This window comes from Danio aesculapii, chromosome 5 (genome assembly GCF_903798145.1).
Source record: "Danio aesculapii chromosome 5, fDanAes4.1, whole genome shotgun sequence".
In the NCBI taxonomy this organism is placed as follows: Eukaryota; Metazoa; Chordata; class Actinopteri; order Cypriniformes; family Danionidae; genus Danio; species Danio aesculapii.
This window is the reverse complement of record NC_079439.1, coordinates 38,629,743-38,655,463: the sequence shown is the minus strand read 5'-3', so window position 1 is coordinate 38,655,463 and position 25,721 is coordinate 38,629,743. Positions and strand designations below refer to the sequence as shown.

At 37.2% G+C, this 25,721-nt stretch overlaps 1 protein-coding gene across 1 annotated transcript in view; it reads left to right on the top strand.

The window, feature by feature from the left end:
• The window catches only part of lrch2 (leucine-rich repeats and calponin homology (CH) domain containing 2), a 138,104-nt gene that overhangs the window by 27,049 nt on the left and 85,334 nt on the right, over positions 1-25,721 (top strand). Inside the window, exons 2-5 of the mRNA XM_056458145.1 lie at positions 15,799-15,943; positions 18,993-19,119; positions 19,212-19,317; positions 19,501-19,637. Coding sequence (XP_056314120.1) covers positions 15,799-15,943; positions 18,993-19,119; positions 19,212-19,317; positions 19,501-19,637 — 515 coding nt within the window. The remainder of the gene's footprint in view (positions 1-15,798; positions 15,944-18,992; positions 19,120-19,211; positions 19,318-19,500; positions 19,638-25,721) is intronic.

The following is a 25,721-nucleotide window of genomic DNA, read 5'->3' as shown; positions in this document are numbered from 1 at the left end:
TGCGCCTCTTCTGCCATGACATAATTATAAATGCGACATAAACAGAAGCACAACTCAAACCAAGCCACAACACCGAAGCAACGAATGCTACTGATGCTTTTTGAGCATTGGCTGCTGTTCACAGTTTAAATATGGCAAGTTTGGGGTAGCAAATCTTGGTAGTGATGATTCTCTCTGACCAATTGGTGATAAGAAGTGTGTACATGTTAGGGCTGCATGATATTAGAAATATTTGACATTACAATATTTTGTTTTGCTGCAATTTATATTACAATATGAATACAATTTCACCAGACAGCTTTAATAGCTCTATTTGGAAAGAATTCATTAGATCAGTGGTTCTCAAACTGGGGGTCACGACCCCTGCGGGGGTCGCAGAATAATTTCAAGGAGTGATTTTAAAAATTGTGTAATTTTCAGTGATTATAATAAATATTTTTCAGTATTACAAGTGAAAGCTAATATTTTCAGATTTTTTAAAAGATATTTTAAAAAGATAAATTCATAAGGTATTTAGGACACATTCAGGCAGAATGCATCTTTGTACTGGAAACGCAGCACTCAGGAACAGTTTAAAGCTTGTCATGTCAACTTGCCGCAGTAAACAAAGCCCGCAACGTTTGCCCCGCTTTTGCGCTCTTCTCATTGGCCCACTGCTCTAAGAACTGAACACGAATGGATTGGTTAATATCAGCTGTCAATCACTCAGTCATCGCCTCCTGTCTTCAGATGACAGGAGCTACAACCGCCAAAATGTAAAACGCTGAAGATGAAAGAATGAAAACAACACTGACAGATTTTGTCTTAGAAACACCTAAAGCTACAAATAATGGCACATCTGATTACTGATCATATGGTGAATGTTAATCCACCATCTACATTTTTCGAAGAGTGGATAAAAGACTTCCATTGGCTTCAAGTCCGCCATGAAAATAACTAAAGCATTCACCGTAAAGTCTGTGGGATGGAATTTTCAGGTAACTGTTTGCCACATCTACACATTTTAAGCATGAGAGGTTGTTTAATCCTTCATTTAATCGCCAGATGCTGTCAGCTGTACAGGTGGCAGCTACATGTAAAATTTAACACCACGTACACCATCGCAAAAGGGCTTGCACCGACCAAGATTAAACTAATATTGCAGCTCATGAAAAGACCGGTATTGCTATTAAAATGACGTATGCAAATAATAAGGTATATGTTAAAAGCATTTGTGCAATATCAGACACCACCCGTGAGAACACAGCTCAGTTATCGTTAACAGATTTATTAATGAATTCATGTCAAGCAGTGCGTGCAGGGCCGGTGAGCGGTCCGTCCGTGATATCTTTTGGTCACTCAGTTATGTTATAAAAATGTATTTTCTTGTGATAACGGGATTTCATTGAGACATATTTTCCTCACACATGCATATATATTTTTTGCTTGTTAGTTTTGATTAGTGTTGATTTCTAATGCAAAAAATCTGTTTATAAAACTTGTAGTAACAGTGCGATAATTGGTGGGAACCACTAAATTTTGGCTGGTGCGCCTAAATTTTTAAAGTTAGGAGCACCAGTACTACCAAGCAAAAATGTTAATTTCGAGCCCTGTAATGTATAGTAAATATAGTTAAAATATTGTGAACAGCTTAAAAAAAAGTAATTTTTATTGTTTGTATATGCTTTGGTAGTGGGGGGGTCGCGAGTTCCTGACGATCTTACATTGGGGTTACTGGTTTAAAAGTTTGAGAACCACTGCATTAGATAATGGGGATTATTCTGCATTACTATTTGGATGGTGTCAGGATTCTGCCACTTCAATCTTGTCAATTCTTGTTTTGCTGGCAGAAGCCAGACAGTAGTCTTGTCTTGTCTTGTATGTTGTGCTCGGCTCGAGAAAATGTTTCTTCGGGTAGAGCACTCCTATCTTGTTCTCATCTGTCTTCGTCTTGACTACGCTCAGGCTGTGTGCGCTACCGGTTTACGCGGATGTGCGGGGTTCAGGTGTGCTCAGGATGTGCACTCTCGTTCTGGTGTGTGTTTTGTTCATGAAATGGTGTTTTTGGGTCTTAGAGCTCCGGTCTACTTAGTTTCGGTTGGCTCTGGGATCTGAAACATGAATGCCGCATGTGAGTGCATGATAAGTGCTTGTTGTCTTGGTGTTTCATAGAGCACGTGGCTCCATGTTTACATGTTGGTTGCATGCTTTAGTGTTGTGTTTCTTGTGAACATGCAGTTAATGACCAGAAATGACCTAAATGGCTGCACTTGTTTTTGTAAACACAGAAGGGGCTTTTGTTGATGGTTGATGGTACATAATATGTGTGTGTACTGGCACTCACCGGCTGCTTCACATGCACACGGGTCAAGAAGGAACATAGAAGCGTTATCGGACTAACATCTAGCAGCTTATTGTGTCTGGAAAAATATTCAAAGTTTTTATTTTCATTAACAGCGCGGATGTGAATGAGTCTGAATGTTCTGATTGGCTGCAGTAGACGTCTCACATCAGTGTGTTCTAATTGTGAACACGCACTTTCTGGCAATTTTCCTTCTGCGTTCACACAGCGCAGCATTCCAGCAAATTACCGGTAGTGTTACACTTCTCTTTCCGGAAAATAGACGGAACCAATTTACAGGTATTTTCAAAAAGGGCCTGTTCACACATGATCCCTTTCCGGAAAATTGCCGGTAATTTTCCGCAAAGGTCTGCATGTGTGAAAGGGGCTATTGGCTGTGTGTTCTAGTCCTGTTCTCTTGTGCGCACATGTCTTTGTGTCATGTGCTCTTCTGTCTTTCGTCTAGTCCCACCCTCCATGTTAGGACCTATTAAAGCCATTATTAGTTTATCCTGTTCACCTGTCTGTTAATGAATTATTCCTCCTTTATAGTCTCCTCATGTCTGCTGTGCTGTGCCAATTCATTGTTGTACATACGTCGTTCCTGTCTAGTTTCCAGTCCTGTCTTGTCCAGCCCTGATCCCTGCCAGCCTGCCCAGTCAAGGTTTTTTTTTTTTTTTTACTTTTTATTTTATTTTTATAATAAAAACCCATATTATTTGCTCCACTTGAGTCCTCGCTCCTATTCCCACCCACCAACTGTGACAGGAAGGTAGAAGTGAAGTACTTTACATCACAGTATTCAGGCAGAGAAATTGAATAATCAAATGTAAACTAACATTGTTTGAATAAATCAATAAATACATCTTTATTAGAGTTATGAACAGTACAATTGTTTGTGTCTGAATGCTCACACAGTTACTAGCCTTAAGAACACATGCAAATGATAAACTTTCACTCCATTATAGTTAAACTCTTCAGTGTTTATCCAAAATTCTGGTTCTGAACTGTGGCTCCTGATAAACTATTATCCAAACATATCAACTCAACATTGCATTTGTGCAATGTGACTAAATATTGTGCTGCACTAGTATATCATGGTTTCCGCTACATTGTCATTCAAAACATTCAGTCATTGTTTTTTTTTAATAGCGGGTTATAATCGCACCAAAACGTATTAAAAGGTAGGTGAATTATAACAGAGCAAACTTTTCTGTAATCATAGTATTGCTGTGCGTTATTTGTTTAACCCTTTAAGGTGACATACTGGCTGATTGACTGACTGACAGGTGCATGATGCGTGAGGCTAGCAAACATGACGTAGCTTTCAGTTAAGATGAACACAGTTTCCATGATTATACTTTATATATAAAGGCCAATGGCTCTGCATACAACAAACAAAGACTTGATCTTGCTGGAGTTTATAGTCGCTTCACTTTACTTCAGGACGCATAAATGCCACACTGTAGGTCTGTTGCAGACATTCATAAATATTCCTAGTGTAACCCTGGTGAAATAGTTGAATAATTATTTATAATATTATTCAGAGCAGTATAATCATATTATTATTATATCTACAAGTCTTTATTAATATAATAAGCTAAATAAAATTCATGTATACAAATGTAGTTTAAGGTAAAGTAACAGCCAATTGTAGGAGCGGGTTGTTAGCTCCGCCCCTTCCAGCTTGCCGGCAGAGAGAGACACGGAGCAGAGACAAGACCGGCTATCTGAGCAATAGAGAGGAGTAAACTTGAACAAAAAGGATAGAACACGTGCACTGACGCCATTTTGAAATCGCGTGTGTGTGAAAAGGCCATAGAGAGATAAAGGCATTGTGAATTTGACAGGCCAGGTTTTTTTCTGAGGAGATTTTCCCGGTTTCCCTAGATTCTTTGTATTGATGGCGAGCCTCCCACGTCGACCTGGAAAGTCGTGAAGTACACAAATTTTCAGTTTATCCTCCTTTCACCGGATAAAGTAAGAATATACCAAAAAGTTATTTCCTTTAATGGACTGGGATTCCGAACACAGCTGTAAGGACTGATTTTCTTGACAGAAAAAAACAGAACTTGAACTTAATTGAACTGAGTTCACTGATTTCAGTGTGAACAACTATACTGATTTATTTGTGTTATTTTTATGGTTTCTTTTGGTTTTACTTGAACTCATTTATTGTGATTTTGTTTTTTTGATTTATGACAATTGTAAAGTGGGTGCACCCTGGGGACCATGTGTAAATAGTTTTGTATTTCTAATGTAATTATTGTTTTCTGAGAAAAATATAAGGAAAGAGAAAAAACATACAATCCAAAGTAAAAGTATTTTTATATTTAAAACATACCTTTTGTGTCTGGTTATTGCTTAGTTACACCCCCACCTCCTTTTACTTACCTTGAAGTCTTCTGATTATATTGTCTGGTCCAATATTAAATAAATTCAGTACACCCGTTACAAATGTGGCGAGCCAGCCAGGAGGTGGCGCTGTAGCTGAGTAATAATTTTTATATAAGCAACTAAAATATAATCTTTTGACATTTAACTTAGGAAAAAATATATATAATAAATATCTAACTAAATATGGATATAGTTGAGGCAGAGAACATTAAAATTCCAAACTCCCTGATTATCAGTGGCTTGACTAACACAGAGCATGATGAAGAATTAATGGACATACTGAAAAGATATGGTTCTTTTTCAAGAACTTTTGTCATCAGTGACAGAGAATCAGCATTCTATCAGAACACAATAATTGAGTATAACAGTGGTCAAGCCTTGCAGTCTCTTGGATCCCAGCTGCCTTATACTCACCAGTCATCAAGTGATCCAGAAATCACTTACCACGTGAAGGCACTGTCTAGCATCTTCACCCAGGAAATGGGAAGTAATGTTACTAAATCCTATCTTCAGGAATTAAAAGAAATAGCAAAGCTGAGTGGAACTAATTTTGAGGCAGTCTTAAATCAGGTGCTAACTCAAATGAGTTCAGAGCTTACCTCAGTGTCCACTGATTTTGCAGATGGAGATGCAAACCAGAATGAACCATCTCAAGCACTTCCTGATCAGAGTGTTGAGACAGCCTCTGTGAAGACAAGTCAGGTAGAAGGACCACAGTCACAGGATACGCCCATAAAATCTAACCCACCGTCCCCACTTACACATCAACAGATGCTTAATCCACCAGAAGTCCAGAAGCTTATAGTTGAACATGTAGTAAGAAGTGGTGATGTGGCTGGCCAAGGGCCTATGCAAACTAGGCTTCGAGCCTTCTCTGGTAGGAGTCCCAGGCCCAATAGTGAGGCTGACTATGACACATGGCGCTCCAGTGTTGAGTTTCTTCTAAAAGATCCTAGCATGTCTGACTTGCATGTGTCTAGGAAGATGGTGGACAGTCTCTTGCCACCTGCAGCTGATGTTATTAAACATCTACGCCCTGATGCTCCATCTTCTGTTTATCTTCAATTACTAGATTCAGCTTTTGGTATTGTTGAGGATGGAGATGAGCTCCTTGCAAGATTTATGAATACGCTACAGGATGCTGGTGAGAAACCCTCAACTTATCTGTATAGATTACAAACAGCCTTGAGTGTAACTATCAAAAGAGGTGGTATTATGCCTGACGAATCAGACCGATATCTTCTCAGACAATTTTGTAGAGGCTGTTGGGACAATGACTTAATTACTGATCTGCAGCTTGAGCAAAAACGTGACCATCCTCCTTCCTTTGCAAAACTTCTGCTGATGTTACGCACAGAAGAGGATAAACACACAGCTAAGGTTGATCGTATGAAAAAACATCTTGGGTCTGCTAAACAAAAAGCACTGATGCACTCTCAAAGAACATGGGTTTCTGCTGAGTTGGAGCAGAAAGAGGCTTCAGGTGCGGTTTCAAGTGCAACTGAAACACAAGAGCTCAAGAAACAAATAGTCAAGCTCCAAAGTCAGTTATCCAGTCTTATGGCCAAGCCTAAACCTCAAAAGAAATTCCCAGTACGAGAAGCAGTAGGCAGCCAGGGCAAAGACAAGAATCAAACTGCTGCTACCGTTAGAGCAAATCCAGTCAGTAAGAAGTCAACAGACAGGCCAAGACCAGGATACTGTTTTGTATGCGGGGAAGATGGCCATGTAGCTGCTTCATGCACTTCTGAACCCAACCCTGTTCTTGTCGCTACAAAGCGTAAGCTGCTGAGAGAGAAGCAGCTGCAGTGGGACTCTCAGAACTCCACCCTTAGCCCTGATTTAAACTAAAGCCAGCCCGTGTTGAGGGACAGACGGGGGCTGAATTCAAATCAGATTGTCCCACTTCTAAACGTGTCTCAAACAAATGTCAATCTTCCAGAATGTCAAATGCTACACTTCCAAAAGGGTTAGTTGGTGCTAGATGCATTGCAGAAATCAGCATAGCTGGTGAAATGTGTCAGTGTTTATTGGATACGGGGTCACAAGTTGCAACAGTCCCCAAATCCTTTTAGGAGCAACATCTTTCTGTGTATCCCATTAACCCCATAAATGACATCTTGGAAGTAGAAGGAGCCAATGGCATTTCTGTCCCATATGAAGGCTATATTGAAGTTATTATTGCTTTTCCAGAGGAGTTCCTGGGGATGAGTGTTGAAGTACCTACCATCGCATTAGTAGTGCCTGATGTGAAATCCCATGATCAGTCTATGGTCCTAATTGGCACGAACACATTGGATGTTCTTTATGAGCAAAATTTGAAGATAAATCCTCCAACTTACCAACCATCTGCATTTGGTTACAGAGTGGTTTTGCGCACACTGGAGGCAAGGCGGAAACAAAACACAAGTGGTATCCTTGGTTGTGTACGATTAAAAGGCAATGTACCTGAGGTCATGTCTGAAGGACAGACTGTAGTTGTGGAAGGTTCCGTTGAAGTGCCTTCTGGAGTTGACAAGTGTGTGGTAGTGGAGCAACCATTTAACTCATCCTTACCTGGTGGGGTGTTTGTTAAAAGATGTTTATTAACCGTTCCAAAAAGCCAGCATTGCTATCTTCCAGTGGTGCTTACAAATGAAACTGAACATCAAATAACCATTCCACCAAGGTGTACTATTGCTGAACTTCATGTGGTTGACTCAGTACTCTCTCAACCAAATGCCACCTTTGAGGATGAACACTTATCTGTGCAAGAGCTTGATTTTTCCTCAAATTTTGGTGAATCCCCACTACCCCAAGGGTGGAAAGATCGCATCACCAAAAGGCTCAGAGAAATGCCTGAAGTTTTCAGTCATCATGACTTAGACTTTGGTCACACTCAAAAAGTGAAACATCGCATACAGTTAAATGATGAAACTCCCTTTAAGCAAAGAGCACGGCCTATCCACCCACATGATGTTGAGGCAGTCCATCAGCATCTTCGTGATCTCCTTGCCAGTGGAGTCATTCGAGAGTCACAGTCACCCTTTTCTTCACCCATAGTGGTAGTAAGGAAGAAGAATGGGGAAGTAAGGCTGTGTATTGACTATCGAAAACTGAATCTTCAGACAGTGAAAGATGCGTATGCTCTGCCAAATCTTGAGGAGGCTTTCTCTGCTCTGACAGGGTCAAGATGGTTTTCCGTGCTTGATTTAAAATCTGGGTACTACCAGATAGAGGTTGAGGAGTCAGACAAATTTAAAACCGCTTTTGTCTGCCCACTGGGGTTCTGGGAATTCAATCGTATGCCCCAGGGTGTGACCAACGCACCAAGTACTTTCCAAAGATTGATGGAGAAGTGTATGGGAGATATTAATCTTAAACAAGTACTGGTCTTTTTGGACGATCTGATAATATTCTCAGACACTCTTGAGGAGCACGAAAGACGTCTGCTGAATGTTCTATCTCGCCTAAAGGAATACGGGCTGAAACTGTCTCTGGAGAAATGTAAATTCTTTCAAACTTCTGTCCGTTATTTAGGCCATATTGTGTCAGAACGTGGAGTGGAAACAGATCCAGAAAAGATACAAGCCTTAAAAACCTGGCCGAGTCCCAAGAATCTAAAAGAACTGAGGTCATTTCTTGGCTTTTCCGGCTACTATCGCCGATTTATTAAAGATTATCCCAAGATTGTGAAGCCACTCAATGATCTTACATCAGGATACCCACCATTAAGGAAGAGCACTAAAAAGAGTGACAAGAAGGGTCAGTACCATAACCCTAAGGAACCATTTGGAGGTCGTTGGACATCCCTTTGCGAGGAAGCTTTTCAGTCCATCATCAAAAAGCTAACTAGTGCACCAGTACTGGGCTTCGCTGACCCCAAGCTCCCTTATTTTCTCCATACAGATGCTAATGCCAAAGGGTTAGGAGCTGCACTGTATCAGAACCAAGATGGACAGTTACGTGCTATTGCATTTGCAAGCAGAGGACTGTCATACAGTGAATCTAGGTATCCAGCACATAAACTAGAGTTTCTTGCTCTTAAATGGGCAGTTGCTGAAAAGTTTAGTGACTATCTTTATGGTAGTCAATTCACTGTCATTACTGACAGCAACCCTCTTACACATGTTCTTACCACTGCAAGGTTGGATGCTACTAGCTATCGTTGGCTTGCAGCCCTTTCCACTTTTTCATTTACACTGCAGTATAGGGCAGGCAAGTTGAATGTTGATGCTGATAGTCTTTCAAGGCGACCTCAGGATCCATCACCAGAAAGTCATATGAACCAAAAGGAACGAGAGAGGATCCAGCAGTTCATACAACATCAAATGGCAAATGCAGAAGATTCTGTCTATGTCACAGGTGAAGTCATCCAAGCTATCTGTGAGAAGCACTTTGTTAGGTTTTCAGCTGACGCTGAGCCAGGCATTGCTCTTTTAAACTCCCTGTCACTGTGTTCAAGCTCCATACCAGACTGTTATGAACAAGAAAGTAGCTCAGATGGGTCAGTCGATCTATTGCACCTTTCAAAAGATCTTGGTGACAAACAAAGGGCCGATCCAGTTCTTCGAGAGGTGATATCACACTTGGAGTCAGGAGAAAAACCATCACCTGCAGTAAGGAAGGAACTTCTTTGTCTTCCGTACTACTTGAAGGAGTGGAACCGCCTTGAGTTAAAGGACGGAGTTCTCTACAGGAAACGGAGAGATAAGGATTCCATTACTTACCAGCTAATACTTCCAGAAGCACTAAGATCCTCTGTGTTGAGTAGTTTGCATGATAGTATGGGTCACATGGGGATTGAAAGGACGTTGGATCTGGTTAGAACACGATTCTTTTGGCCAAAAATGGCTGCCGATGTAGAACAGAAAATCAAGACATGTGGTCGTTGTGTGCGAAGGAAGTCTCACCCTCAAAAGGCAGCGGCCTTGGTCAACATCCAGGCCACCCGACCACTACAACTAGTCTGTATGGACTATCTTTCGATAGAACCTGACCGCAGCAACACAAAGGACATCTTGGTGATCACAGATTTTTTCACTAAGTATGCTGTGGCTATCCCTACACCAAATCAAAAGGCAAGAACCGTAGCAAAGTGTCTCTGGGAAAACTTTATTGTGCACTATGGGTTCCCAGAACGCTTACATAGTGACCAGGGCCCAGACTTTGAGTCACGCACAATCAAAGAGCTTTGTGACATATCTGGCATCAAGAAAATTCGAACAACACCTTACCATCCAAGGGGAAATCCTGTCGAACGCTTCAACAGTACCCTGCTGGACATGCTTGGCACATTAGAAGAGAAAGATAAAGTTCATTGGAAGGATTTTGTTAAGCCGTTGGTTCACGCATATAATTGCACGAAGCATGAAGTGACAGGATTCACCCCTTATGAGTTGATGTTCGGGCGCCAACCTAGGTTGCCTGTAGACCTTGCTTTTGGTTTACCATATCATGATCACCCAAAAACATCCCATTCTGAATATGTAAAACATCTAAAGTCACATCTGGAAGAGAGCTATTTGCTTGCATCTAGTAAAGCATTAAAGAATGCTGAGAGGAATAAAATCAGATTTGACAAACTTGTGACAAACTCATCCTTGGAAGTCAATGACCGTGTGTTGGTGAGGAACGTTCGGTTACGAGGTAAACACAAGTTAGCAGACAAGTGGGAGTCCGAGGTGTATGTAGTAGTAAAACGAGCAGGTGACTTGCCCGTGTATACTGTTCGTCCTGAAACAAAGGATAGCCCTCTCCGTACACTTCATAGGGACCTTCTGCTTCCTTGTGGATTTTTACCAGCTTCAGAAATTTCAAGCCACCCATTAACCAAACCTCCCTCTAAACCTAGGACACGGAGAAACCCTGGCAAAGAACCATCTGATGATGACAACATCTCTGATCCAGAGGATGAATATCCTAATGGTCATCATGATACTCTCCCAGATATGGAAACTGTACGGTTTTCTACAGTCCATAACATACACAAATCAAAGGTAACTTCAAATGTTTCTTTGAATACAGATTCAGTTAATCTAAAGCCTTCAGAAGGTAACAATACACCATACTTACCTGTTGATACTCCAAAAGATTACTCACATGTTGATACTCCAGCTGACAATTCCTTTGCCAATGTTCCCGATACATACTCACCTGATAATGCTCCAGAGGAATACTTACCTGCTGATATTTCAGTTGACGATTCACCTGTTAATGATCCACATGACACTGTGAAAGGTCACACACCTGAAGAGGAAACAGAAACTTACATACCTGTTGAAGGTGGAGATAAAGAGGAAGTGGAGGAAAGTACTGCAATATCAGATGTTTCTGTGGAGGAGAAGGAACAGCCCAAAGCTGAGAGAGGACATAATCCAAATGTACCACTCAGACGCTCAAGTAGACAAAGAGAGGAACCTAACAGACTTAACTATCTTCAACTCGGGAATCCCCTTTCTTATGTTGTCCAGTCTCTCTTTCAGGGGTTAAGCTCTGCCATTGTTAGCTCCCTAAATGGTGTTGAAAGTCCCAGTGCCCTTTCCAACTTACCTGATGCCTCATTGAATGTAGTGACTAATCAGCCACTCAGAGCATGCAAAGGGACTTGCATGATTTCAGGGGGGGAAAGTGTAACCCTGGTGAAATAGTTGAATAATTATTTATAATATTATTCAGAGCAGTATAATCATATTATTATTATATCTACAAGTCTTTATTAATATAATAAGCTAAATAAAATTCATGTATACAAATGTAGTTTAAGGTAAAGTAACAGCCAATTGTAGGAGCGGGTTGTTAGCTCCGCCCCTTCCAGCTTGCCGGCAGAGAGAGACACGGAGCAGAGACAAGACCGGCTATCTGAGCAATAGAGAGGAGTAAACTTGAACAAAAAGGATAGAACACGTGCACTGACGCCATTTTGAAATCGCGTGTGTGTGAAAAGGCCATAGAGAGATAAAGGCATTGTGAATTTGACAGGCCAGGTTTTTTTCTGAGGAGATTTTCCCGGTTTCCCTGGATTCTTTGTATTGATGGCGAGCCTCCCACGTCGACCTGGAAAGTCGTGAAATACACAAATTTTCAGTTTATCCTCCTTTCACAGGATAAAGTAAGAATATACCAAAAAGTTATTTCCTTTAATGGACTGGGATTCCGAACACAGCTGTAAGGACTGATTTTCTTGACAGAAAAAAACAGAACTTGAACTTAATTGAACTGAGTTCACTGATTTCAGTGTGAACAACTATACTGATTTATTTGTGTTATTTTTATGGTTTCTTTTGGTTTTACTTGAACTCATTTATTGTGATTTTGTTTTTTTGATTTATGACAATTGTAAAGTGGGTGCACCCTGGGGACCATGTGTAAATAGTTTTGTATTTCTAATGTAATTATTGTTTTCTGAGAAAAATATAAGGAAAGAGAAAAAACATACAATCCAAAGTAAAAGTATTTTTATATTTAAAACATACCTTTTGTGTCTGGTTATTGCTTAGTTACACCCCCACCTCCTTTTACTTACCTTGAAGTCTTCTGATTATATTGTCTGGTCCAATATTAAATAAATTCAGTACACCCGTTACACTAGCTTAAGTTTAATATATGTTGGAGACATACTTGTTTCATAAATGCACTACATTGCACTTCAGCAGCGTATATTTGAGGGCGTGCAAGAAGTTTTGTGCACGAACAGAGGAAATCGGCGCGCAAGCAAAGAGATTTGCATGCTCGTATTACATAAATGTGATCCTGACTTGTAATACTGCGCTCACGACATTTGTCATTGAAATAACACCATACTGTAGGTAGTTGGTAGATCTGTGTAAAAGGCCTGTCACCCCAGCTGGAAAAAATCCTAGAGGAAACACTGTATACAGTATGTTACATTTTGATAAAGGTATAGCTGCTTGGAACCTCACCCAAGGTGGAAAAGCTTCTAAAACGAGCTGTACTCCACTTCATGCCATGCAATGGAAAAGCACCTTATCATGCTAATCAGCACATTGGGGATACATGGACACACCACAATTTTATGATCTGAATATTATAGCACAAAGATAAACCTCTGTTTAATACTAATCTGTCTAAATGTCTGAGTTTATTTTTGTGCAAATGAAATGTGCTGTGATGTGTAGATGTTGTTGATAATGTGTAGCCTTGGTGCGTTTGTGTTGAAGCCCAAGCTACTGAACAAGAGTATGTGCTGCTCTCTTATCAGTCGACTGAAGGCTGATCAAGAGGAATGTCTGAGGTGCAGTCAGCACAGTTTGGGTTGGTAACGGTTGCCAGGCAACACTGCTTCAGTCTGTAATAGTTGCCAGGCAGCACAGCTTCAGTTTGGCAACCACTGCTACACAGCCAGATATAGCTTTTTTTTCTCTCTCACTCTGTTTAGTGCCTACAACTCATTGGCTGAAAAGTGCCAAGCCCAAAATAGTGAATGAATCCTTTTTTTGCTGGCATTTGGCCTCAAATTCCCTGAAGGATGTAATTGGAAGACCCTAAATTCTGGTATCATTATCTTTCTTTTCTCGCCTCTTTCCGTCTGCTTTTGTAGAAGTCTGAAAGACTGTAAATAAATCACTGTTCCTCATTTTAAAGAGGATGTGAGTTAAAAAGGAAGTTGATTTTTCTTCTGCATGCATGTCTGTTGTCATGGCAACAGCATGGTAATGGCAGCCCAGATCTGAAGTTGTAACAGAGTGCATTAGAGCTCGTCTCAGGAGAACTACTACATTATGTCATTCACAGTGCTTCATAGGGAGGCAGTATCAATATTTCCTTACACACGAGATTCTTGCTTGGTATCGATACCTCTAAAAATATCAATATTAAAGTGATGTCAATATTAAATGTGGGTTTTTGAGAATACTCACAATTTATGTTAATATTTTAGTTTAGTCATATTTATGCAATAATGAAATATCTTCTTAATAGTGATGATATAAAATACTTGTGTATGAAATGTTTAAAATAATTTGTCCTCAGTTCTCTTGGTGTGAATGCCCATTATGTGTCGTAAGTGGAATTTGCTTTTAACTGTAATGGTCTTTCTTCTAAAAAGAAACAATATTTAAAAAGTTGTATGCAAACCGATGGGACCAGCAAAAGCCTATACAGTTGACTGACAACTTCTTCATCCACAACAATGGCCTATGCACACAAACTTTTAATTTTCAGTCAGCCAGCCCAAGCGCTTTCGGTTAACTCTTTCTGTTAAAAAATTGTCAGGTTTAAGATCTGTTTTCTTTAAAAATCAGTGATCTTCACTGCCTGATAGATATACGATTTGAAGTGGGTCTTAGATCGGACAGGAAGCACTGGATTAAATTCCAGTCCCCCCTGCAATGTCTTTAAAACATGACAATTTACTTTACCCCAGTATTGTCAATAGAAGTTCTGCGCTAGCCTGCTACTACTAATGGCGTTTGCATTTACACAGTCTCTCATCTAGTTTTACGCTTGAACACCTAAATGAATGCTGAAGTCTATTTAACTGTTGTAATTACATTACAACATCGATGCTGTTAAAAGAACCTTATAATATTGAAAATAGTCACATTAAGCTTTCACCGGAGGTCTATCATTGGCTGAAAAACACTAGCTGTGCACATTTCTGTTTTTAAAAATATTTCCTTTAAAAGAAAAGGAATGGAGTTTTTAACTTGCACAAAACTGCTTATTTTAGTCAGAGTTTGAGACTGAAGTCCATTTGGGGATGAGTGTTTTTGCTGAACAATTCAAAATGGAGCCAAAGCAAGATCAGCCACTGAGACTATTTGAAAAATGGTCATTTGATTACTAATTAAATCAGTGTCTTTCAGCAAGTCACTTGGTTGCTATCAACTGCCATAATGATGTAATCAGCAGAAAGTGTCACAAAAAAACCCACACTGACAGTGTGTCTGAAACAGTATATCTGCTCCACAAACCAGGATCAAGAACCAGAACTAACAGATGTTTAATTAATAGAATGTAAACACAAATGTACAAAACACCAGATTTACATGTTTAAATTTTATTTGAAAAAATACATTAAATAATTAAGATTGCTTCCCAGTGGCTGCAGCTGGAAGGGCATCCGCTGCGTAAAACATTTGCTGGATAAGTTGGCGGTTCATTCCGCTGTGGCGACCCCAGATTAATTAAGGGACTAAGCCGAAAAGAAAATGAATGAATAATTAGGATTAAGGACCACATGTATTCAGGTCCTTTTATTGCCGGTGTCTGTAATATGGCAGAGTTCTCCCTGGCACTGGAAAGGAGGTGGAGAACAAACAAATTTAAATAAAATAAAAATTTAAATAGATAAATATAGAACAAATGGGTGGTGGGCCACTGGCAGTCCCTCAGGGTGACTATACTGCCAAACTGAAAGCATAACAAAACACAACCTCAAGGCCTGGTCCTATATCTCCTCTTCCACTGCTGTATAAGGTTACCTAAATCCTTTAAGTTCAATACCTTTCACCTTTATACTGTATAACTGCAGGTTAACTATGTTTATATGTAACAACTTTAACTAATAAAGGTAGTAATTAGTTAATTAGTTAAAGTTATTAGTAACTAATAAAGGTATAGTAACGTATGACCGCAACTTTTCTCATTTTGATTGTAGTGCAATAATTAGCACCTTTTGTATTGTTGCTTTAATACAATAATTATTGTGAAAAGCGCTCTATAAATAAACTTGAATTGAAAAAGGTCCAGAGCTCTGTTGTGAGACTCAAGACAGGTGGCACACACAGGTCACACAGTAGTGAGTATGCCACAGCCCTCGGTTCGTTCTCATGGCTCTCTGCCCCGACCCACTCACTCCTGTGTCATATCAGCTCTGCATCTGACTTCGATGTACTGCTTGGATAAATCAATAATCTTCCTCCTATTTACTCTTTATCTTGCATCCTAGTTTCTCTGCTGCTCTGTCAATGTCTGATATTGCAAAGCTCCTCGTAAAGATGAGACTAATCAAGTAACTGGGGCTTCCTGGTGTTTGGATCAATGTATGATCAATGTATTATTCAGTTGGAAAAGAAAAAGGTGTAAAACTTATCCATCGTATTATCATATTGACTTTGATTTCTCTTTCTCCTCAACAGACTTGTCGAAAAACCGTTTTTGTGAAATCCCCCCAGAAGTTTGTATGTTTGCACCGCTGGAGTCATTAAACCTCTACCACAACTGCATAAAGATCGTTCCAGAGGCCATTGTCAACCTACAGATGCTCACTTACCTGAATATTAGGTAATGCACACACATTGTGATGCCTTCTTCTGTTGGTTCGCTCAATCAGCTCATTTTGAAGACTTTCTTGCACTGAAAACCCGAATAAGTTAACTGAACTAAATTAATTGAGTAAACTTGTTGCCTCAATTTAATTGAGTAATGGAGTCTCCCAAAACTTGCATATTTAAGTTTAATTAACTTGCTGGATTTGTAGACTATACTTAAATTGTTCAGTACACCAAACTAAGTACTAAGTTTGGCGAACTGATTAATTTAAGTATATTCTACAAAACCGGCGAGTCAAATGAACTTAAATATGCAAGTTTTGGGAGACTCAATTACACAATTAAATTGAGGCAACAAGTTTACTCAATTAATTTAGTTCAGTCAACTTACTGTATTAGAGATTTCAGTGTGTGTGTGTATGTATATATATATATATATATATATATATATATATATATATATATATATATATATATATATATATATATATATATATATATATATATATATATATATATATATATATATATATAGTAACTGAATGAAATGTCTGTCACTTGTTTTTTTTTGTCATCCATGGAATAATGTAAATAAAAGTGATGTTCTAATGGAACTACAGGGCACTAGAGGTGTATTGTGAAGTCCTAGTTGGGAAACTTTGCGTTTTAAGCTCAGCCTCAGGACTTCCTTATTGTCCAGGTAACTGAATGTTTGGAAAATGTATTAGTATGCTGTCTGAATAAGGTTTGACGTTTGGATACCATCATTATGAAGTTTCATTCCTCAATTATCTGCAAGTCCTTAAATCAACACAAAAGTAGATCAACATGTTTCAACACATTCAATGTTTTTTATTTCAAATCAGTGACCAGTTTTTTCCCATATATTTATTTTATTTCTCAGGTGGAAAATTAGTTAAATTAAAGAATAAGGTATTCAAAAATAAAGTTAAGAAACCGGCAATATCTTTGAAACTTCTCTCAAAACAAAACAAAACAAAACAAAACAAAACAAAACAAAACAAAACAAAACAAAACAAAACAAAACAAAACAAAACAAAACAAAACAAAACAAAACAAAACAAAACAAAACAAAACAAAACAAAGGATAGTCTTTTCCTTAAGTTAAGCATCAAAAAAAAAAAAAAAGGTCTCTGATTCGGAGTAAAAAAAACATTGAGTGCGTTTGTACTTTTGTGTTGTCTTAAGTCCTTTGGCTGAGCTTCAAACGCAAGGTTTCACAAGTAGGACTTCAAAATGCAAACAGCTTGAAGTAGCTCCAAGGAACCATGCAATCCCTCTACCACAACTGAGTCTCTTCTTCATTCACCCACTCACCTATTATACATTCCAGGTGTCCGACCAGCGCCCTCTATTGCCCTATAGTTTCATTAGAACAGCATTTTTATTTCCATTATTTCATGGACGACAAAAAACAAGTGACAGACATTTCATTCTGTGACTATATCTATCTATATATATATATATATATATATATATATATATATATAGTTTAAATATTTTAAACAAAAAATAAGTAGCCATTATTTACATTATGATGAATAATTATACCTGAAGCCATTTGTTTTCTGATTTAAAAAATGACCTTGCACTTAAAAGGTTGCACATATTAGAATTTTTCAGTCAAGACTACATTGTGAAAATGACTTTTTTTTTCAAAGGATTAATTATGATTTTGAGCTCACTACACTTGAAATCTTAAGTTTATGCAGTTTCAAGGTACATAAGTTAAATTAACTAATATTTTTAAGTGATAGGACCAAAATGCTACATTTTAAGTTATGTTTAGTCAACTTTACTTAATTGCTTAAGACAACACTAGGGTTTACAGTGTGGTATCTGGCCTTTGTGCTATCTAATGTTGTTTAAGCACTGTATTATCCGTTATTATTATTAGTACTGTATAATTATTAAGTATTATTACAAATGAAACATCAGTTTACAGTCAAGCCTGAAATTATTCATACCCCTGGTAAATTCTGAGTTATTTTTTACAAGGGTTACACATCAAAGATCGGAAAGCTCCAGATACATATAAATCAAATCAAAACATTACATTTCTTCTCAACCACTTTCCCCAGTATGAAGAAATCTTATAGGATTATTGTCTTAAGGAAAGCGTCAGTATTTCCATATCATACAGCTCTTTCGCAATGTCATACCATTCACCAACAGATAGAGGATCTCCTTGAGCCCTTTCTATGCAATGGTCTTTTTACTAGTTGTTAGCAGTTTATTAAGGAGATATGTATAATTTTTTGGTATTTTTGAAGAATAAATTCCCAGATACATTTGAAGTCAGAATTATTAACCCCCTATTTTCCACCCAATTTCTGTTTAACAAAGAGAAGATTTTTTCAACACATTTCTAAAGATAATAGTTTTATTAACTCATTTCTAATAACTGATTATCTTTGCCATGATGACAGTAAATAATATTTGACTAGATATTTTTCAAGACACTTCTATACAGCTTAAAGTGACATTTAAAGGCTTAACTAGATTAACTAGGCAGGTTAGGGCAATTAGGTAAATCATTGTATATCGATGGTTTGTTCCGAAGACGATTGAAAGAATGTATAGCTTATAGGGATTAATAATTTTGACCTTAAATGGTTTTCAAAAAATTAAAAACTGCTTTTATTTTAGCCAAAATAAAACAAATAAGACGTTCTCCAGAAGAAAAAATATTATCAGGCATACTGTGAAAATTTCCTTGCTCTGTTAAACATTATTTGGGAAATATTTAAAAAAGAAATTAGTTTTGAAATTACATTCCAGATTCAATCCTATTATTCCATTTATCTCTTTATTCAGATCTTGCCAATAGGTGTGAATATTGCTTTTGCTTTTTGATAATTGACTTTGCCACTTCTGTTTAATATATTTAAAAAATCTTTCCTAAAAGAAAACAACTGTAGGAGGTTGAATTGATGTTTGGCTCTTGTTGTTGCTGTTATCTCATTAGCGAAAAGCAAAAGATGCTAAAAACTATTTACCAAAGGCTATTGAAACTAACCCTTGTATTTTGTTGTTTTCAGTCGAAATCAGCTGTCTGTTCTACCCAAGTTTCTCTTCAATCTTCCTCTGAAAGTGCTGGTGGTCAGCAACAATAAACTCCCTTCTGTTCCCGATGAGATCGGAAAGGCCAAAGACCTCATGGAACTGGTGAGTATGTAAATAAAAATACACATGTTGTAATATTAAGCGTCAGTCCGTAATGTTTGTATACATACAGTGTATGCGTTTTCTCTGTTCAGGACATCAGCTGTAATGAGATCCAGGTGCTTCCTGCTCAGATGGGGAAACTCCTTGCATTACGAGAGCTTAACATACGGAGAAACTGCCTACAAGTGTTGCCAGATGGTACAGACACAAGTCATTGACATGTCAACAGAAGCATGAATCAAATAAAACATACAGAAGCTTTGTTGTACATAAACTTACAGCACTGTGGGAATGCTAGTTATGCTGCAAGCCCTTAGTTTTAATAACTTTTATTAGTTCTTAATAACTTTTATTAAGAATTTATTTTCTTTTTCTTCACAGAGCTATCCGATCTGCCGTTGATCAGGCTGGATTTCTCTTGTAATAAGATCACAGAGATTCCCACTTCTTACCGCAAACTCAAGCAGTTACAGCACATCGCGCTCGACAACAACCCCATGCAGTCTCCTCCTGCTCAGGTGAGTCTGTACTCATCCTTCAAGGGCCCTATGCTTTCTGAAATATGGAAAATGTAAACAAAATTGCAGGATCCACTTCTGAAAATGGAATTGGCTGATTAATGCAGATTTTGGATGAATATATTAACGTTCTGCAGTGCTATAAATCTAAACAAATTGAAATATGAAATGTGAATATTAATCAACCAAAGCACATTGTTTAAATTTAACAATTGTGTACTCAATCACGTGTGACAATCATACAGTTTCAGTCTGTTACCTCAATATATGAGACATGAATATGTTAACTTGATTTCAGATTATGCTCTGAGAGCCACTTTACAAGTATTTGACTGTTTTATCATCATTATGTGCACAGAGAAAGTCAAGCCTGTCAAAATAAGGTGCTCTGTAAAGTGATGTAATTACATTGGTGTTTAAGTAGAATAAGAAGAATAGAATTCTCTCAGTATTATGATAATAATAATAATTACATTAATAAAAATAATAATACTATTATTAATAATACGGAATACTTACACTGTTGTCGTTCAAATGTTTAATTTTAACAGTATTTTTTCTATTATGTTTTAGGTTAGGTTTTAGCTAAACTCTTATTAAATAATTTTCCTGAATCAATTAATGATTTCAATCATTTGGACAGGCTTTTTTTGGATTACATAGTTTTAATTAGGCTTATACAGTTGAGTTCCAAAAAAAAAGCAGAATTCAGACTTAAAAATGGAAAACAAACATTTGGAAAACTAATATGAATTTCATGTGAATCTGCTCTTCTTTTGTGTGAATCTCAAGCTGCTGATTTGCTTTATTGTCCATTGACCCTGTTGATAATTTCTTTTCCTTTGGCGCCATCTAGTGTCTGTCACTGTTAAATCCACAAAACATCTCGCATATTGATTCAATAATGATCTGGAGAAATTGTTGTTATTTATATCTCACCTAGCCACATGAGCCAAGAATCCCCTCAAACTAATTATAATACAAGCAAACAGAAAACAAATAAATAAATAGGAATATGGCAAGTCAAGGAAATTGCAGTGTATAGATTTTGTCTGAGAAACAGCATAAGACCTCATTGGTACCATCTGGGCCAGATTTATGTGTAGCTACATGCTTACATACCCTTTATTTCACTGTTATGCTTAAAAAACTCATTTACTACTTAAAGGAAAACTATAAAGTATTGTAAAAAATATTGTATGTACTTAAGCTCAGTGGTAAGCACTCTCACCTCACAGCAAGCTGATTTGCATCCCAGCAGGTCCAGTTGACATTTTTGTGTGGAATTCAAAGTCCAAAGTGGCTTTGCGGCTGGAAGGGCATCTGCTACGTAAAACATATGCCAGAATATTTGGCTGTGGCGACCTCTGATAAATAATGGACAAAGCTGAAGGAAATGAACTTATGTACTTAAGGTTACAATTTATTTAGCCTATGTCACAAATAATTCATTCAATGGATTCAATGTGTTTAATGTGTTTTCAAATGTGTTCAATGTGTTTTCAAAAAGAAATAGTTTAAGTTTGACTGGACGATATATTGATCTAAATTTGCCGCTTCAGCAGTTTGTTGTGGTGATCAAAAATCATAAAGGCTGAGTTTAATTCAACAAATGCTGTGCATCCAGAAAGCATTCACAGCATGCACTCTTCTACATTTTGCTATGGTACAGCCTTATTCCAAAATAGATGCAATTAATTATTTTCCTCAAAAATACAATATTGTCTTGGAGGACTACAAACAGTTCCTTGGCCTTATGCCCTTGGATGCATTTATACTTTCTGCATGCACAGTAAATGCTTGAGAAGTAATAGGTAATGCAGATCCAGCCAGCACATCCAGCCAGTAATTCTTGCAGAATAAACCCGACAGGCTTATCAGAAAGGGCTTACATAAGACTGAATGGATTTATTTTGCAAAAACAACCATCTAGATGTACATTATCCTGCTTATTACACAGCTACTTGCCACAAAACGAAACTATTAGAAAAAAAAACATTGATCTGAGCTGTAACAGCATTTTAGTAGCTTTTTAACTAAATGTTAAGCTTCTTAACTGGGGTGCGTTTCCCAACAAAGAGATAACTCGTGGCTGAACTATCATAGTATGATGCATCATTTGGGTAAAGACATGTAGTATAGAGTATTTCCCAAAACCGTAGTTTCTCTGTCGCAGATCCATTGTTGAACCACGTTAGTTATAACGTAAAACGTCCATAATGATGCTCTAAACGAGTTGGAGTAACTTCTTTAGAGAAAACCCTCATCATTTTTGTACAAATTATATTGTTTAACATGCACTGGCATTTAAAAAAATCCAATGTTAGTTTTGGTAAACGCATGCACTCGCTTTCCATATTAATTGAAATATATGAAAACAGCACATACAGGGCTTATGTTTCCTTTACAAATATTATTGAGAACATTCCATATAAAATCACTAAGCTAACGCGTACTCTAATCTCATATATAAATCATATAAATTGTTAATGGTTATAGGACTAATTCACAGTAGGCTATTTATTAAGAAATGAAAAAAAAATCCTACATAATAACAATATTAATAATAATATTAATAGTTAATATGGAGACATAATAAGAGAGACGTAACAGATATTCTGCTTTTAAATAATAGGTTACCTATAACTTTTATTATGAGCCACGGCTGCGTTCAAAAAGGCATAAATGTCTTCAAAGTGCACTGTGAGGGGAGCACAATTGTAAACATGAAGATCGCTAAAACTGAACTGTAAAAATACTTTGAACGCAAATTACACGTCAGAGAGATGACCTTAATGTTTTTTTTTTTTAATCATTCTAAGTGTAATTGTTGGAACGTTCTAAACGAATAGGGCATAGGAGAGATAACTGGGATTAGAACACAACCAGGAACTATGCTTCTAAATACAGCTCTAGAGGTAGGTGTAGTTGCAATGCAGTTTGCGAATGCTTGTTGGAACGATGGATTTGGGAAACGCCAAATCAACAAACTATGTTTGTAAAGACGCAACTTGAAACCTTAGTTGGCTAACAATGGTTTTCGGAAACACACCCCTGAATGCTTGCACTATATGCTAACCTACTCTTTATTATTATCCACTTGCAAAATGGTGTCAAACAGTAAGAATAGTGGTGTGACAGATAAGCAATATTTACTTCCTTACGAAGACTCCATAGCTTTAAGAAAACATTGTGCAATTATGAGTGTGCTTCACACAGGTGAGTGGGCTGGACAAACCACCCGTAGAAATACTCTTCTCTCTATTTACACACCAGACACTTTCTTATAAACTCTGTTTTACAAAGATTCAATAAGACGACACAAATGCGTACTTCATTGTTGGTCTAACAGTACACTGAAGTCACGGTTTGGTATGTTTAAGTTTAAGGCAAGGGTTGTGAGCTTCTCTTTATAGTAGCAAGTATTCATAACAACAGTTTTTTTTGTGGTAACACACAGTATAGACAATCTAGATTAGGTGCTTTTTCCAGAGTGCTGCATCTTGTGTGTTTTAAGACCCAAATATGCTTTCTGTATGAATGGCTCCTACATTGTTGCACTGCTGTGGACTTTTTTTGGCTAAATTCTGTGACTTGCATATCTGGACCGACTGTATTCATCGTCGGAGTTTCCAGTGTTGTGTTCATATTTATGTTTATTTATGTAGCACCGTGGTCTTGCGAGACAGGACATTTTGTTCCACTGTATTAACACACATGTAGGCCTGTCACAATAATCAGTATATCGACTTCTCACACAACACATGGCCATGAGCTCAATCATTTAGGGATGCAATATATATCACCCATACATAAAAACAATTCTAGCAACATTTTAGCTGATTGCACAACCTCTCTATCTATGTTGGCGGTAGAGATACACTTAAGTATTTACTATAAATTACTATAGTATATTTTCATGTGGGTGTCTGTCAAGTGAAAATAGATCTGGTAGCAGATTTCGTAGCCTCTGTTAATTTTTACATTGCACTTTTTTGTTAACAGTTATTGTTATTTATTTAGGATATGTGTTTTCACATTCTGATTATTAAATTGTTAAAATGGCTATAATTAAATGAAATATTCTAGTATATGTGTGTGAATTAGTGTGAATGGGTGTTTCCCAGTGTTGGGTTTCAACTAGAAGGGCATCCGCTGTGTAAAACATATGCTGGATAAGTTGGCGGTTCATTCCGCTGTGGCGACCCCGGATTAATAAAGGGACGAAGCCGAAAAGAAAATGAATGAATGAATGACTACATCCATTATACTTGTATTGTCAATTTCTATCAACTTTAACCTGAGTTAAGACAACTTTGTATTTAAGTGATAACTTTAAACTTTAAAATTTAAGGCAGCACGAATACTTACTTTTTTAAGTTGAAACAACAATTTTCAGTTTAGCATCTATTCGGCAATATTACTTGTGTACTTTGGCATGTATAATATGTAGTCATGTCTATTTCCCTTCAAGTCTTTTTGTAGAATAGCAGTTACCAGACCACATTGCCATGGTGGAATACAGTATATTTAGTTGCCAGTTTGATATTCCTGTAAGGAGCCTGTGAGCGTCACACTGTGCCCTTGATTTACCCAGAATGCATTTTTATTTGGCTCAGTCACGTTACTATACCTGACTGTGGGCTCAAATGAATTTTTTTTTTGTTGGCAGCTGGTGTAGTGATGTAGTTCTAGTTATCAAACCATCATATTCTGAATGTTCAGATTGAATCTTATTGTCCTTCACGTTTGAGAAAACAGTAGCTTAGCTGCTAAATGTTCTTCCTTTTCCTTGTTTCTCAGAAAAATGTTCTGAGGTAAACAATTGCGTGAATAAGGTTTTTTGAGCTGAAAATCAATCAAAAGGTTTGTCTTCCAGCAACAAGACGTTTTGGAGAACATCCAGTCCCTTGACTGAGATTAACCTCTTTTCAGATTTGGTTGGAATGTCCCTCAGTCTATGTTTAGTCTTTCCTTGGAAATGCAGTTTGGCAATTTTCCCTAAGAGAAAGTCAAGTGACTTTGTTGATTTTGTCGTTTTATTACTGTACATATTTTAAAAATACAAGCTGAACAGGTTTATGAGCAATAAATCCACTTTTACTACAATTGTTGCATTTTACTGAATCTGAACAGTGATGTAAGAATGAATGCTGGTTCAAACGTTTGCCGTTTGAGAGAGTTTTTTCAAATGTTATGTGTCGAAAATTATTTTCGAAATTAATTTTGCAGCTAAAAGTTAATTTAGCATCATATTGTAGGTGCACTTTCACTTTTTGAAAATGACATTTGTTCAGAATAACATATTACATTTTTTGGTGATTAAAAATCAGGGTTATCCTATCAGACACTGTCATTTTGTTGTTTATATATGAATATAAATATGTCTTAAAACATGATATCTGTTTAGTTATTTTATGCAAATAAATTGCTTTAAATGACAGCATGTTTAATGGTACACATGGTAAGAAATAGGGCTGCACAATATATTGTTTCAGCATCGATATCTCAATGTGTGTGTCCACAATAGTCACATCGCAGGATATGCAATGTTGAGTTGCAATTATAATTGATCAGCAACAGTTGAGAATACATGAGATTTGTGGAGTCATTGCAAAATATAACCATAACAGAGTGGAACTTTTCCATTTGCATGTGTTTTAAAGGCATTTCAAGAGAGTATAAAGCATTTAGGCACAAAGAAATACGTTTGAAACTTTTAATGAGGAATTATTTTATTTTACATTTTGTTATTAAATTTCCATACCTGAAAAGGGTTTGACTCTTCTGAAAACTATTAAGCACTGTTTTTTTTACTTTTTTCTTTGCTCTATTGTAATTATTTTTGCTCGCAATTTATTTATTATTTTTTATACAGTTTAAGTCAGAATTATTTGCCCCCCTTTGAATTTTTTTTCTTTTTAAATATTTCCCAAATGATGTTTAACAGAGCAAGGAAATGTGGAAGTCTTATTTGTTTTATTGCAGCTAGAATAAAAGCAGTTTTTAATTTAAAAAAATCATTCTAAGGTCAGAATTATTAGCCCCTTTAATCTATTTTTTTTTCTCGATAGTCTACAGAAC